At 35.0% G+C, this 16,871-nt stretch overlaps 1 protein-coding gene across 1 annotated transcript; it reads left to right on the top strand.

The window, feature by feature from the left end:
- Nucleotides 1-4,975: 4,975 nt before the first annotated feature.
- Nucleotides 4,976-16,515, top strand: LOC137391390 (H/ACA ribonucleoprotein complex subunit 2-like protein). The gene is made up of 4 exons (XM_068077848.1): nucleotides 4,976-5,198; nucleotides 5,391-5,460; nucleotides 12,758-12,863; nucleotides 16,174-16,515. The coding sequence occupies exons 1-4, from the start codon at nucleotides 5,012-5,014 to the stop codon at nucleotides 16,294-16,296; spliced, it is 486 nt and encodes a 161-aa protein (XP_067933949.1). The 5' UTR covers nucleotides 4,976-5,011; the 3' UTR covers nucleotides 16,297-16,515.
- The last annotated feature ends 356 nt before the right edge of the window (nucleotides 16,516-16,871 follow it).

The following is a 16,871-nucleotide window of genomic DNA, read 5'->3' as shown; positions in this document are numbered from 1 at the left end:
AAATCTATAGAAGTAATGATAAGCATGTTTCAATAATAAACATTTTAATGTAAGCTAAATGAGGCGTGTTAGACCTCTTGAAGGGCCACAGCAATAAGGTTTCTCCACAATGCACCAAGGACTTACCCAGAGCCTTCCAAGCTATTTAGAGATAACACATTTAAACTTTAGGCAAACAGCATTACATCATCTGTAAAAAAACTCACCTTTTCAATTGAAAACTCGCAAAAATGCACAAGCGTTGCAATAGTCCTGATTTTTGTTATTGTATCATTAGATGTCAAATAGCTAGGGAAGCATGAAGGACTGAAAATGTGCTCTATAAGTCATGACGCTTGCCAAGAGCAGTTCGAAGGAATTAGTTTTATGCGCCATCATTTCTAAGTGTCACACTCAATAGCTAAAAAGGCTTGCAAGATGTCTATAATTTCCTAATTAATTTTCGTCGATAGAAAAAAACATGTAGTGACGAAAGCACCATCTAGTGGAATTGGCACTACTTCATATTCTTCACTCATTGACATAGAGTAGACCCCCACCATATGACATTTATTTGTTCTGGTGTTCTTGCTATACATGTAGTTATATAATTGCATACGTATCATGAATTAAAGATTATAGCACATATTATATTAAACGCTAAAATGCACAATATATTTACTTTCGTTTACTTTTCACAAATTTTCGTTTTACTCATACAATACGACACATGTCATTTACGAAACATGAAGAATTCTGAACTGAGAGAAAGAGCAAACAATGTATCTCTTTTAGACATTGTGGGAAGGATTTCAGCGAATAATATATCAGCATCTTCAATATTCTAACGTATTGAGCACACCGACTTTAAAATTTGATCTTTGATGTCGTATGGCAAAAAAGTGCCATAGCGAGGGGACAAGAAAACATCGTGTTCTATATTGTAAGACGAAATAACCATAAAACAGAGCCATCGTAATCCAGGACGGTACACTGTATTACAATTTTGATCTTAATACAGTTAAAAATGTACACTATGCATCAACATGTTCAAAATAACAAATTGTTTGTGAAAGGGTGAACTGAATGACATATTCTATTATAAATATATCAGCCAGCAGAAATCTGCTTAATTAAAAATTACTTTGTCTTCTAGAAACAAATTAGTATAGTTGATCTATAGTAACCAGAAATCAAAGCCAAAAAAAGTTTTCCTGCCTTTTGTTAATACAGTTTTGTCTATCCAATAAACTTGAAAAAGGTAATGCAATATATATTCTTTTCTCAAATATAAAACTATTCTTTTTAATTAAAAAACCATTTGGCTGATGCTAGATTATGGCTTCGGCAGTGAATGATTCATTTAACAATATGCTAAGCATAAATAATGTTGATGAGAAGGGTGAAGGAGAGCACGAGACAGAGCTAGTAGACCAGCCACTCCAGAGTAGAACTTCCGGTTGAATCTTCTAGATATAAACACATTTTTCTTAGGATTCTATTGCTGATGAATACAACCACAATTAGCAAGTCTAATCTCAGGTCAGATGTGCACTTGGGAGTGATGATGAATGCTATAACTGTGGTATTAGTAACCACTGGCTAAGCGGTTGTCCAGTTGTGAAGTGTTTTATTTGTAATAAAAGACATACTAAAGAAGCCTGTAATAAAATGAGTTTTCAACAGGTACCACTATGGTAGCAGAAGGTGGGAAACCAATTCGAGTATAGGCAAGACTTTGGACAAGAAAGATGGGCACAACACGGACTATTATTATTTTAGTAAGATAGTACGGTTGGCTTCGACTTGTCGTAAATGACTAGATCATGGGGTAATTCGGACTTCAAAAACTAAGGGTGTGGAGGTTAAATTTACATTTGACACTGGGGCTAATGTTTTGACATTAACTGAAAAAACAGGCAACAAGTTAGACTTTTAGCTAGAGGAGCCATCAACTATTTTGGTAGATGGTTGCGAGTTGAAGGTAGCTGGTAAAATGGAGGTCCAGTTAATGTGTTCAAAGGATTGAACACAAACACTTTTGGGCTTTTTTAAGGATAACTTTGATTATCCAGGGACTGTGCCAGAGTTGTTTATGGGTGAGTGTGAAGGTGTTAATCCAGTTACACTGTATTAGTTGAGACCTTTTACTGCTAGGTAAATTTGTCATGTTTCCCAGGGCAAATTGCAAAACCTGACAAATAAGTCTGATGGGAGAGGCCGGGGCGTCAGAGTAAGAAGGAACTCGATGAAGAGCCCAAGCGGTCAACCAAAACAGGAGTGTAAAGTTAAAGATGTGTGGCTACTTTGGAAAGGTATATAATTTGATGTTTAACTGTGAATCAGGCGTAGTGGGCTTCACTTGAAAGAGATGGTGGACTGCGAAAACAGGAGTTATCACTAGCTCTGAGGAAGCAAAGCCAAGGAAAATTTTCCTGTCAGTAGCTTAAGCTTTGCAGTGCCTGCGAAAAGTAAGATGGCGAGGTTGCCAGCAGCGAATATAAGGTGATGGCCATGAATTTTCATTTTGGAATAATTTTTTTAATTGCATCACGTCTACATTACAGCAGGAAGTTGGTTAAAAAAAGGCGAATATCAACAGAAAGAAACTAGAGGTCTGAGCAGTTTATGACAATACTTTGTCTAGGCTCCAGTAAGAAGGCAATCTCGCCAAGCAAATAGAGAAAGACAGGTTGATGCATGAGGTCCTGGGGTGACTAGGTGAAGTAACCAATGTCGCGAATAGTACTACTGCCAGCAGCAAAGATGGGAGGTGAGGCCAAAATCATTGTTTGTAAGGAAGCTATATGCACCAAAGCTAGTGCCTAGTGCAGCAATGCTGACAAGACCACGGACACCCATGATTTGAATGCTGATCAAAATGGCGACTAGTTCGAGGAGGTTAGGGTCAAGGAGGATAAAGTAAACACACTTCGTGCATGAATAAAATTAGTTGCCTTGGGTGATTTTACAGACTTCAGTTTAACCAGCATCTGCCAACAGTGGTAGCTAACAGTATGACTGAGGCAATGCCTATTTAATGGTGATAGTCTCCCTCAACAGTTCCAAAATATAGACACCAATAGTTCGCAGACAGGCTCCTGAACCCGGAGTGCAGAGAATATTTCCCTTTAGATTAGTTGATGAGGATGGGTCTCAGAGGAATATCAGGAAAAATGCCTATAACGGTGAGAAGCTCCCAAAGAAGTTCCAAGATATGGAGACCAATAGTTCGAAGACATACTCCTGGACAAAGAGTGTACGGAGAACTTGTTGGTAAGATGGGTCCCAAAGAAACAATAGAAAAGAAAGCACACTTTTTGTATTATTGAAATGTTTGAGGCCATGTTTATTGGTCTGCTAAGTGGGTCATTACTTGTTATTACATTCATTGTCTAATCAACTTAAGGAAAATAATAGGTATGTTATATTTGCATACGTCTGTTGTGTGTTTGATTGCCTTGCAGAATTTTCGTTAAAAATCCCAAATAGGCTTTGGGAGGCCATGAATCTATGATGTGGACATGAAGGCTGACATCTGGACGGCTTTGGATGCTCAAACATGTGTTCCTTGTGGAACTAATATATCAAGAAAAAGTGGAGCGTGCTAACCCAATTTCCAGGCCTATGGTGAGTGAAAAACATGCTAAAAAGGCTTTCAAAATCGCAAAGAAAGGTGATTTAAGTGTGCTATTTTTAACAGAGGTATATACATATATATTTGTCAGTGTATTGAAGAGGTCTCTTCCATTAAGAGGAGATTGTCGCGAATTTTCTATTTAGCAATATGTGTACATACAAGTTGCCTTACCCTGAATAAGCAATAGCTCTCGCGCACAACTAATTGTCGAAAACAATGATGCTGGTTGCGTTATAATCATTTATCAGCCAAGCTTTACAGTAAGTCAAGAACAGGTAGATAACAACCGAGTACAGTTCAATACAATCTAGTGTCATGCTGTAATGAGCATATAATTTGAAGTGCTCAAACTGTTACGCTTGTAATGTAAGATGGTGTAAAGTATGTATATATGTACACTGTCACGCAAGGTTAACACTTTCAAGACTAACCTTGTAGACACAAACAAGTACCTGACCCTAGACCGTATTAACAACTTTTAATCTACTAAGAAAGCACTTGGATTAGCACAATTTTTTGAACTGGATTTCATAACGAAGCTTCAAGCTTGCAAAACACAACAGACAAAAACGAAAATAGAATATAGCAAATTGTGGTATGTTTATCAAACACTCAGTAAGCAACAGATCACTAGTACTTTTATTCAAATCCAAAACACAACTGAATAGTCCATGTACATAGTCTAACACAAAGTCATTGCATCAAGCGTGACGTAATGTAAGCATTGTAATAGGCTGCTTACAAAAAGGAAACAAACAGTCAATCTCAAATCAATGCTATAGTTAACATATATCAAATACCTTCTACATAAATAGTTTTTCTTTCATAATCTTTCAAAGGTGTGAAATTTTAGAAGTAACTGAAGAAACGTAATGGCTGATGTATACTGAGCCTGATAGCGTGGGTATATAGAAAAACAAATCGTTTTAGAGTAAAACTCTTGTTGCTGGGGAAAAGGAGCTTTTTAGTTAGCTTGCCTACTTGTTAACTTGATTACTAAAAACTTCAACCAGTACATCATCTCATTCATTAAATTTTTTTACGTAACCAGCAAGGTCCAAGATATATGAATCGACTAGTGGAGGGCTAAATGTAAAAAAAATAGTGAGATTTTCTCGGTAGACTATAAAAACTTTCATCTACGCTAGCAGAAAGTGCGCAGAAGTTTTGATTGGCGGGACAGTTCATCGGACAACAACGTGTGATCTCCGGGTCGGTGACCGAAAAATTAAACTTGCTTTTCCGAAGTTTTAACATCTGTAGCTATATCTGTAAGAATCGCCTTCTCAGTTTCCACAATGACGTCTATAAAAACAATGCTGAAATTTTATACACAATAATCTGATAGATTACATTGGAGAAGAGTAGTGAAAGGTGAAGGCTGGAGCAAGCATGGGCAAGAAGTCGAAACAAAATGTGGTAGAGGAACCGCAGCCAGAGGAAGACGTTGAAGAAACACAAGAGTCAAAAGAACCGGTAAAATTGACCTATGAAGAACAGGTAGAGCGTTCCATTCCAATTGCCAGGCCAATGGCGAGTAGAAAACTCGCTAAAAAAGCTTTTAAAGTCGCAAAAAAAGGTAATTTAATTGGCTACATTTTAGAGGTCCGCTTCTTTTTTTGGAAGTAAACATGCTGATCAAGCTGAGAAAGACACGAGCAGCATTAAGTTAGAGAGATGAGACAGGCTCCCAAGTCACAGCTTTTGCTGGTGCTGGAGACTGTACAGACGCAGGTATTTGTTTCAGTTTAGAATATAGTTATACTTACAGGACTGAGCAAGAAAAAAATTATCCTCGGCTTGAAAGTGGTTCAAAAAGCCCTCAGAAAAGGAGAAACAGGGTAAGTGCCCTTCAAGTCATACTGTCTGTCTACATTTATAAGATGTACCGTGTTCAGTACGACATGTATGGTTTGACCTACGTATTCTCCACCAATTAGAGGTATATCTATGAGAGGGCCTAGAGACCCATTCTGCTTCTCTAAGTTATTCAGAAAATTATATAAAATTATAAATTATATGTCTAAAATATAACCGAGTCTAATAATGTGGGTAGCTTTTGCTTTGGACTTATTTAGAATGAGGTAAAGCGGATTTAATTCATGGTAACTTTGGTTTTGGATGGGTAGAAAATAATAACTTGATTGTGTATGTTACAGTATTCATAGAAAAATTCGGGCAACAAATACCATTATAACGGTACGTTGATGATCAGTAACTGTTATTAATTAACCAAAACTTACAATGCGTGACATTGGTGCTCGATAACCAAGTGTTTGTCTCAAATGGTGGAATTACAACATATCCTAATTGAACGCCACCTTTATTTGAGCGCCACCTCCAATTGACCGCCACCCTGAGGGAAGGGTTGAAAAACTGTAAAATCTTTAAAGGCTTGACACAAACTTCACATTACAGTTATTTAGTATCAAAAGGTTCCCCATCTGTTACTCTGCTGTGTTGTAGGTGCAAAGTATGTGGAAATGTGATTACAAGCTCTTAAAAGCTCAAAAACGAACAGTTAATCGCAGCCATCACAAAAATGTCGTTGCTCGGAATCTCTTTATCTTGTACTCAAACATTGTGGTTATTGTTTTGATGCATAATGTTATCACGGGAAATACAATAAGGGCCAATAAAAGGCTCAATATAAAACGTCTCGTAGCACTAGTTTATGACAAATACTTCGGGTTCTATCGAAAAGTTCTATCAAATATAGATGCTCGCTATTTCACAGTTTCGCCTCAGTTGAGTCTAATCATCTAGTCGTAATCTGATCATGTGACTCATACTTCATGAGTCAATTCAATTTCTGCAGCATTTTTCGACTATCACAAGTGACCAACAGGCTTCTCATGTTTATTAGAGGATGATATGCACTCCTTCGAGCTAAAGTTAAACAAACAAATTTTTATGGTAGGTTTTGAGATATCAGTGCTAAATGATTTATCTATCAGATTTCCTGCTAAATGCAATTTGTTGAAGCTTTTAAGTTTTATTTCATTATAAATTTTAAGACATTTTTGTTTTACATTCATGTTTATCAATGTTGCATAAAAGCTCATTCTTCTCATTAAAATGCTTGCTACAGTTAGGAGCCAAAACTAGCTTTTTATGTGCACTAGAAGAGGAGTTATGAGCTTTGATCAATTATAAGATCAGATTACCGCTATCTTTTCCAGTATTTGTTTTTATGAATCGTGTTTGAAAACTAATTTTTATTCTCAACGGCATTATAATTGTAGAGCCATAAAGTTATAATGTTGTAGAGCCATAAAGTTATAATATTTTAGAACCATATAGTTTTTATTCTAATTTGAACTAGTTTTTTTCAGTGTGATCGATGCAGTACTTCGATTATCACAAGTGACCAACAGGCTCATCAGGATTATTAGACAATGATATGTACTCCTTCAAGCTAAGGCTAAAAAATTAAATGAATTTTTATGGTAGGTTATAAGATATCAGTGCTAAAAGTGACAGCATTAAAATGATGATAAAACAGACGCGTGAGTACAATAGACATGGTTTTATTGAATGCGTGAAGTATATTTGTGAAAATATTTCAACGAATAAGGTTGCATGAAAGTGTAAACAGAAACCATCTACCACAATTACGTCACATTTGAGCCGTTTTGGAAAGAGAATCCAAACTACGACGGTCTCGTGTGGCTGCGATTAACTGTTCGTTGTTGAGCTTTTAAGAGCTTGTAATCACATTTCCACATATTTGGCACCTACAACACAACAGAGTAAGACATGGTGAATCTTTTGATACCGAATAACTGTAATGTGAATTTTGTTGCAAGTCAACCTTTAAGAATAACTTGATTTATAGTTGATTTGTAATGTGGCAAACAACGGCGCAGTACAACCTCCACCTGCTGTACTCACAATCTGCTGAGTCAATCTCTGTGCGTCTATAGTTTAAAAGATCTCAAGAGTTGTTTTTTCTCTGTGAAAAGATTTTCATCAACTTATAACAATGGTAGGTTTGCTGACAAATAAACAGTGCACACATTTGATTTGTATGCTACAAATGGGGTTTTCACTGTCTCACCGATTAAGGATTAATTTTGATACGGATCCTTTGCTGAAAAATTGTACCATTATAAAGTGTATAGTAGACGCTCTTACAACGTTAATAATCTGTGTCGCGGAGATTTACATTTACAGGAATTTTAGATGTAAATTGCCTAATCCGTTCAAAGATCGTCCCAAAATCACCCATTTAACCATTAAAATAGGAATGACCTAAACCTAACTTTATAATTTTAACGACTGTACGGTAGCTGGTGTTATTGCTGATGTTACAATTTTCTCTTTTTACTTATCACTCTAATTCGTTTTAAGGTTGATGACTACGATAATTTTACGTCAAATTGAGGGGAGCCGACGTCTGTCAATTTAAATAGGATTTCCATTTTTAGACAGCAAGGTTTATGGTGAAAAAAAGTTAGTCCTGAACAGAGTAAAACAAAAAATGTATATTTACTGTTCTAAGAGCGGTGTTTGTCTCTCCATCCATTTTCCTGAAACCAGGGTTAAAGACTACGATAAAAGATTAATTTCAACGATACTCCAATTCGTGACATTCCCATTGGTACTAGGTGAATGGGGTCTTCGGGTGATAAAAAAGTATGTGGACAGAAAATTTATTTTTATTTGACATATACAACATTTATCATTCTAACTTTTAAATTAAACTTCATATCATGAGTAAAGTGGTTTGTTCAGTTAAAATAAATAAATTAAAAGAAAAAATGAAGCCGCTGTTAAGTTTTTGAATGTGAAATAATTAAGAAGTAATGGCTGGATGATTTAATTTGCTGCAATGATTACGACGAAAAATGATATGATACAATCAATACGAACTAAGGAAACAAAATAAAAATCATTAATATATTAAATTAATAATAACAATTAGTATTATTACATAGAAGTGTGTGTATAAAAAGTTGATCGTTGCAACAAAAGTTATCCATCAAAACTTTGAATACGATGACACTAATTCTTCTCGACACAGGTATAAACAAAAAATAAGTTGTCGAAATTAAATACATCAGTGAAGCACTCAGAGGTACTTGACTGAAGGGAGAGAATGCAGAGACAAATCCTACTCAAAGAATGTCCTTGTGAACATTTTTTAGTTTAACAATTTCTAGCGATTGCCCTTTGCAATAACCTGAAATTGAAGTATGAAGTTCTGCCATTATAGTCACACATTTGAAACAAACAAATTAAAAAAAGTAATGATTATAACTTTTAAAAAACCAATGCAAAAGGTAATCTATAGAAAAAAAATGACAGATTCTGTTTGTATTTAATAATTGTGGAACGCAAGGTAAGCGCCACAAGTTCTCTATAAATTAAGTACTATAATCAGAATCAAGGAAAACTTAGTGTAGCCAGCAAAAAGTCTTCTGAGCAGATGAAATAAATTAGGAGAACAAATAAATGTTGATGTGAAATAAATAACAAGTATGTAAACTACAAAACAGAGATGATTTGAGATGCAATTAATACAAACTGAGAAAATCAAATAAAAATTGTCATTTCGTCGTAATTAGTACAATCGCTAAATTTTTATTTCGAGAGATTTTTGTTGATATCATATGACGGAAAACAAATTCGCTCTAGTATGGCGAGGCAGGGTTGGAAAAAACCGAAAAACCAGGTTTTTTTGGTTTAAACCGGTTTTTATAATTTACCAAGGTTTTTGCAATTCTAAGTTTAATTAACATCACTTACTATACCTGGATGATTGAGTATTGAACATACATATGTGGAATCATCTGTTAAAGATGGTACTGTGGGAGGTGTTATGGGAAAAAAGAGAGAAAACATGGAAATTTCGGAATGAGTCTTTAATCAAACATGATTGATGAAATACAGAGCAGAAATCTTATGACATAAAAGTGAATATTTTACATACAGCTTTATGTATAAGTAGGACTTTTAATCCAAGTGATTAATCGCGTGGTAGTGTAGAGCAGAGCATAATGCAGATGCATTGCTAGTGTTTGGAGCAGTGGCAGATGACTCAACTTCTATCACCTGAATATTAGCATCACTGTCTAAATTGGTGTTTTCAGCTTGAAATTTTGCTACATGAGCTTTAAGCCTATTTGCGTGACCTTGCGTTAGGACAGCACACCTATTACGTTTCGCCTTAAAACCTTTGCCTTTTGCAGTTCGAGTGAAAAACTGCCAAACAGGATCCTGTTTGCAAGGAGTGTTGGAAATTTGAGACACGACTTTAACTTTTCAAAACACAAAAAACTTGATAAACTGAATTCTAACAATCCAACTACTTTGGCTTGTGCCTAATAAATGAAATATTAGATTGCAAACTTGAAGCTTTTGTCCAAAAGGATTTTATTGTTTTAATTTCTAATTATAAGTAATCCTTTCTCACTGGCCAGACTGGAGAAAGCATTCTTTCATTATTAGAAACGATGATTGGATTAGTATATTTCACATGGTTTTAATATTTCATCATTGAAGAGATCATTATATCACTTGATAAAAGCGATTGAAAATGAAATTCACTAATTCATTGTTGTGCTAGGATTTCATGTAGTTTCAACTTGAGCTCTGCCATCACTTTACTACTGTGTCCTAAATAAACTTCCACAGCTGATAGTTACATATACATGTAATTGCATTTCTATCGCACATGAACCACTAGGAGCTTAAAATATTATGTTTTTCACGAAAAATAATGAAAAAACTATAAAAACTGTTTTGTTCGGCTGGTTTAAACCGAGCCAAATCTGTCGCGAGAACGAAAAAGCATCGTGTTTCATAGATTTAGGCGACAAATATTTTATAATAGGGGCATTGTAACCGTGGGCGCAATGTATCAATTAATACTTCATTTAGCGCGTGAAATCGGGAAAAGGGTATATGGTATATGATAGGAGCGATGAAAGTTCTGTAAGTTCTCTGTAAGTTCAAATCCAGCATGAAGTGAGCTTTTCATTCAAAGATTTTAATAGCTATAGATGGACACACCGAATCACAGACGGCACACAAATTTTAAGATTTATGTATACAGTCAAACATGGATAACTTAGCGATGGCCCTTCGAAAGCAAGGAAAAGTGAGGTAACCTTCGCATAAACTTCAAGAAAAATTGGCAAAATTGATCTTGGTTAAAATGCTCAGAGAAAAGAGATGTCTTTTCTTCCGAGCATTTCAACAGCGATCAAGTTTTGCCGATTTTAATATAAAAAACGTCCCGGCAATAACATCACCTCAAACAACAAACCAATCTCAAGTGATAGAAAAATCTCTATACTTTTTCATAAATATTTTTTAAACTTTATATTAGAGGCATTTAATTTGAAACAAGCCTTTTATGCTTTTGATTTATATTAGGCTATAGTTTTTATATGTAGTTTATGTACATATATCTACTAATAAATAAATACATTGACTTGTGACAGTGCTCTGATAACATGAATGCTCTGATAACTCGATCACTTTCGCTCGGTCCCGTGAAGTTTGAGTTATCCATGTTTGACTGTATATAGATTCATATTTCACCATTTACTCTGATTTGTTTATTGTTTCTAGACAGCAAGGTCTATTTAGCAAAAAAAAACTAATAACAAATATTTTATACACCCACAATAAAGTAAAACAAAGATATATTTTCATTACTTGTCTCTAGGGGTGGTCAAGGAATGTCAAATGTTGGAATTCAAGAATGTCACCTATATTTTTCCTTCTCTTTCCGATATTAAGCGATGTTAATCCTTTTGGATGCAATAAATTTACCAACTTACCTCCAACTTGTCAAAGATCTCTTAAAACATATGTATTGAGAAACCAAGTAATATCTTTAACAATTGATATCTATTGCTTGCAATTAAACTGCAATGATATTATAGCCTGTGTCCTGCTTTGCAATTTGTTGGAGCCTTCAATTTTTATTATTTTATTCTAAATTTGAAGGCATATTTTTTTTTTATAACTATATTTAACAATGTTGCATAAAAGCTCATTCATTGATGATATGTTTGCTACAGTTTGCAGCCAAAACTGGCTTTTTATGCGCAATAGAAGAGGAGTTATAAGTGTCGATCCCTTGTAAACCGAGTTAAAATAATCGCAAGGATACTATCAAATAGTATATTATAAATCTGCATATTTTTAGATTATATAATAACAATCTACCAAATGCTACAAATTTATATTAAAAAACAAGTGACATAACCGAATCATGCTTACAATACGTGCAGAAACAAACATTAGCATTTTTTAAACATATTTGCATCTTTTTCTCGAGCAGTTGCGGTCTGATTGTTGCTTTAGTTTGGAACGATTTCATCTTCTGGCTGTTCAATACATTCCGCAGTGTCTTCTGACCTCAACTCTTCTGCTGCACTGCTGAACTAGTCGATATTAGCGTCCAAACAATTTTTGGCAGAGTAAAGCTTTTATACGTTGCATTTCACGCAGGTATTGGTTAACTTCTAGCCGCATAGGCGCTAGAATTTGCACAATTAAGGATAGAATTTTAGCCGCATGAGGGCTAAGCACAACTTTTAGCCTAAAACTAGTCATTCATATACCATCATAAATATAATCTGTTTTCATAAATATAAACCATTATCAGAAGTATCGAGACCGCGTTGAACAAGGAACTACTATTAGCCTGATACAGTCATTAATTGTTTCTGTTGTGTTGCTTTCAATGTTTTAACGAAAAAACTGAAAAGCTTTGAAGTTGGAAAACAGAATTGATATGAACAGAAACAATGAAGAGTTAATTTTCATTGATGTAATCGAGACATTTTTAGTACGATTTTATGGACACTTTTCTACAGATCATTTGCTATTATTGCTGTTCTTTGACTGATACAAGTTGTTGAGAGATCTTCTGAAATGTATTTCATGGTATTTACATCGGATGTGCACCATTGGTATGTTACACGGTGTACATTTCCATGTACACCGCATCCGATGTTGTGTACACATACATTGAAAGATAGTAACGTAGTGACTGATACAAAGGAGCTCTTTAAGATATTGAAGTACTCAAGAGATTTGTGATATTATGTGTCACCATGAAAAATAGATCTATATCATTTGTCTATATCATCATATAAATGATGATGTATATTTTAGATTTGTTGTGTTAGCCGGTGATACAGACCCAATGGATGTTATCTCGCACTTTCCACTAATGTGTGAGGAAAAAGGAATACCATATATGTGGGTTCCATCGAAAGTAGTAAGTTTGTTTGTAAATATTTACTTGAATTATCATTCAGTAACAATAAAGCCATGTTCGGAGTTATCAGATCTTTGTGTTCAATCTGCCAGAGGCTGCAAATTTTAGGATTAAAAGTTTTTGATGAGAGCTAAAATCTGCTTTTATTCAGTATTTTTGGGCTTCCGCCTGTGCGCTTGCGCTTTCTACCATGTTTAGGTAGAAGCCCAAAATACTTAAGTTTGGTATATCAGGCTTCTGTCCAAACATACAAATGTTGAACAATCCAAAGCAGTTTATATGTACCAATATTGTATTTACAAATACCTTGTGATCCACTAGAAATGACAACACTGTAAACCAGCCACTCTAGACAACACCCTTGTCTTGTAATATTCACGTCTGTAATCTGCGAAACTAATTTTCAACATTGAGCATATCCCCTCGAAGGCTAATTATTATATATACTGGTTGTTAGTGTCATTTCTTTCTGAATCTCCCGTCCTGGTCCTAGAATTGGCTGAATTTGTTCACTCATCAGGGGCTATCCATATCAGAAATTTAACTCACCATTGTGGATGGTCATGTTAAAAGTTGACTGACAGCCATATTAAAGGTTAACTGACAGCCATGTTAAAACTTGAAAGTTAACTGACAGCCGTGTTAAAGGTTAACTGACAGTCGTGTTAAAGGTTAATTGGCAGCCATGTTAAATGTTAACTGACAGCCATGTTAAATGTTAACTGGCAGCCATGTTAAAGGTTAACTGACAGCCATGTTAAAGGTTAATTGACAGCCATGTTAAAGGTTAATTGACAGCCATGTTAAAGGTTAACTGGCAGCCATGTTAAAGGTTAACTGACAGCTAAAAAATTAATACATCAGTTGCACATAGCATTCTCAATTGGGATTTCTTTCACATTTTTGTGTAGTTTTAACCAAAACTAGGTTTTATCAGCATTTTCAAATCATGAAAATTATTAGAAAGATTCCCGATAATCACAAAATATTGATCGGAAACAGTTTCGACTCCACATATCTACGTTAAACTTGTTCAGTTTTTGAACTGGATTATTTGTAAGGCTTGCTCAAAATCATTATTCATGAAAGCAGAGGAGGCATTGTTAGGTTTTTTAGAAATTGCTACGGGGATCAGCCGATTTTTATGAATGATTTTTTAAATTTCCAGTTTGTGTAAAGAAAAAAATTACTGCCAGCTCAATCTACAGGAGGAGACATGCAATCAAAATTATTGATGCAAAATAAAATATGATTGTTTTTGTAATCATACAATGTAAAAATAACGCGATTTACATTATATTTAACATATACATTACATTTAAATGTACATGTATATGTTAAATGGCTAAATGCAGTTTTTAAATGTTGGTTATCCCTGTCATAAGCTAAATATTCATACCCATTCATATCTAACTTGAAGATATCCAGTTATACCTCAACATGGGAACAGAATTTCAAGCGAGTTTTTTTAGATACGAGTAATCTTTGAGATATGAGCTTACGAGCGGGTTCTCGAGGGCCACAATATGGTCAAGTATGCGAGAAGCCACTTTCGAGAACAGCATCGCTTAGTCTTTCCCCTCGAATCAGTTTGAAAATAGTTTTTAAAATTTTGACTAATACTTATAGGGAACGCGTGGCAAAAAGCGCCAAACCAGAAAAATACATAATAATACAGAAATAATAATAAAAAATGACAAAATTATAGTAAGTTTGGTCAAAAATTAAAACTCAGCTTCAAGTCTGTATTTGACAAGTTAAATTCATTTCATTTAGTGTGCCGAACGTGTTGCTGTCTTTCTTAGACCTTCGTTAGCCACTACGTTTGTCTCGAAGGTGTACATACTGTTGTGTTCAAAGTAATTTTACACTTTATTTCAGATTTTGGCAACTAATTAAGTATTTGTTACTATGTTAGAGAAGTTACTAATTAAAACAATTAGGAACACATTTTTTCCATCGTAATATTCTGTTTCATGTGTTTTTTATAGTGCGGTAACGGATTAATTTGTATTTAGTTATTTTGTATAGAAAATAGTGCCTTGTAATACGAGTAAATTGACGTACGAGCTGTCCCGGATCGTATTAAGCTGCTATGTCAAGGTATGACCGTGATATAAACGCTTGTAGTTTGTTGGTGTGAGTCTGCTTTATGGTACTAAAATTAGGTAACGATTGAATATAAACGCTTGTAGTCTGGTAGTGGGAGTCTGTTCTATGGTACTTGAATTAGGTAACTATTCAATATAAACGCTTGTAGTCTGTTGGTGTGAGTCTGTTCTATGGTACTAGAATTAGGTAACTATTCAATATAAACGCTTGTAGTCAGTTGGTGTGAGTCTGCTCTATGGTACTAAAATTAGGTAACGATTGAATATAAACGCTTGTAGTCTGGTAGTGGGAGTCTGTTCTATGGTACTTGAATTAGGTAACTATTCAATATAAACGCTTGTAGTCTGTTGGTGTGAGTCTGTTCTATGGTACTAGAATTAGGTAACTATTCAATATAAACGCTTGTAGTCAGTTGGTGTGAGTCTGCTCTATGGTACTAAAATTAGGTAACGATTGAATATAAACGCTTTTAGTCTGTTGGTGTGAGTCTGTTCTATGGTACTAGAATGAGGTAACTATTCAATATAAACGCTTGTAGTCTGTTGGTGTGAGTCTGTTCTATGGTACTAGAATGAGGTAACTATTCAATATAAACGCTTGTAGTCTGTTGGTGTGAGTCTGTTCTATGGTACTAGAATGAGGTAACTATTCAATATAAACGCTTGTAGTCTGTTGGTGTGAGTCTGTTCTATGGTACTAGAATGAGGTAACTATTGAATGAGGGAGACAAAGATGTGAGAGCGGAAGCCTTTGAAAGACAAAGCACGAAAACCTATAATCGTACATCATTTTCTTAAGGGCTCAGTTGCATTTCATTACATTACTATGCATACAATTTGCCATGTAAAGGCAGGTTGTTTGTAGGAGCACCTGCAACTGATACTTATACACAAATAGATAATAAGTACAGGCCCTTTTGTAAGTCAATGCCGTTGGATTTTTAAAACGTAATGACCATTCCTTATCATCTCATATTATTCGCTACTAAGAACTAATCTTTATTGGTTAGTGCTCTCGAGGATCGGCAAACATGTTCTCGAGCTGACACTTGCCCAGCAAGATTATGAGGTGTCTGGATTGGTAACAGTGTGGCTGAATCAACATCAGCTTTATGCATGTGGTTAATTATTGTTCTTCTAGGTAATGGATTACCCTTCGGCAGCATTTCAATGGGTACTACATGTATGTATATTTACAGGGCCTTGGAAATGCACTTTCAAAAGGCTCTGCAATCGTAGCACTCATTCAGTCCAGCCCTGAATATGCAGAGCTATACGACGAGGTTTACCAAAAAGTCAAAGAAATGCCACTACCCATTTAACGAACCCATTTAACGAACCCATTTAACTAATCTTTCTGCAAGTTTTCTTCCCATGTCAGAAATGTTTACATTCTAATTGCAGCTCTGTCATGATGTTAATTTTATACGTGTATAATTTTATTGTAAATAGATTTTCTTGTTGGTTAGTCCAATCTCTGAATGCAGCCTACACGAAGGTGGATGAATTTTCTTTGTATTCAATAAACTCTTTTCCACATACCTGTCATTAAATTGTAGCTGCAGAAAATGTTCAATATGCCTGACTGAACATAAGGTTATCTTACTGGCAACCAATTCTAGTTAGGTATTCAGAAATCAACATTTGTGTGAGACCATAATATTACTTTTTTGGAAAGCTAATGTCTATATTTGCCACCAAGACTAGTAGAAGGGCATTATCGTGCTAAGTACTGGGTTAATAAACCACTTCTTCGAAATAGATTTGAGCTAATGCTGGTTGGAGATGGGTGTGAGGGGATTCAGGAATAGGTGTATGTGGTTCAGGGAAAAGTAAGTGATTTAGTGGTGGGTGTAAATGATTCATGGATGGATGTGTTTTAAAGATGGGTGTAAGA

The sequence above is a fragment of the Watersipora subatra genome, chromosome 3 (assembly GCF_963576615.1).
Source record: "Watersipora subatra chromosome 3, tzWatSuba1.1, whole genome shotgun sequence".
In the NCBI taxonomy this organism is placed as follows: Eukaryota; Metazoa; Bryozoa; class Gymnolaemata; order Cheilostomatida; family Watersiporidae; genus Watersipora; species Watersipora subatra.
The sequence above is the reverse complement of the archived record's forward strand: the minus strand, read 5'-3'. Positions and strand labels throughout refer to the sequence as shown.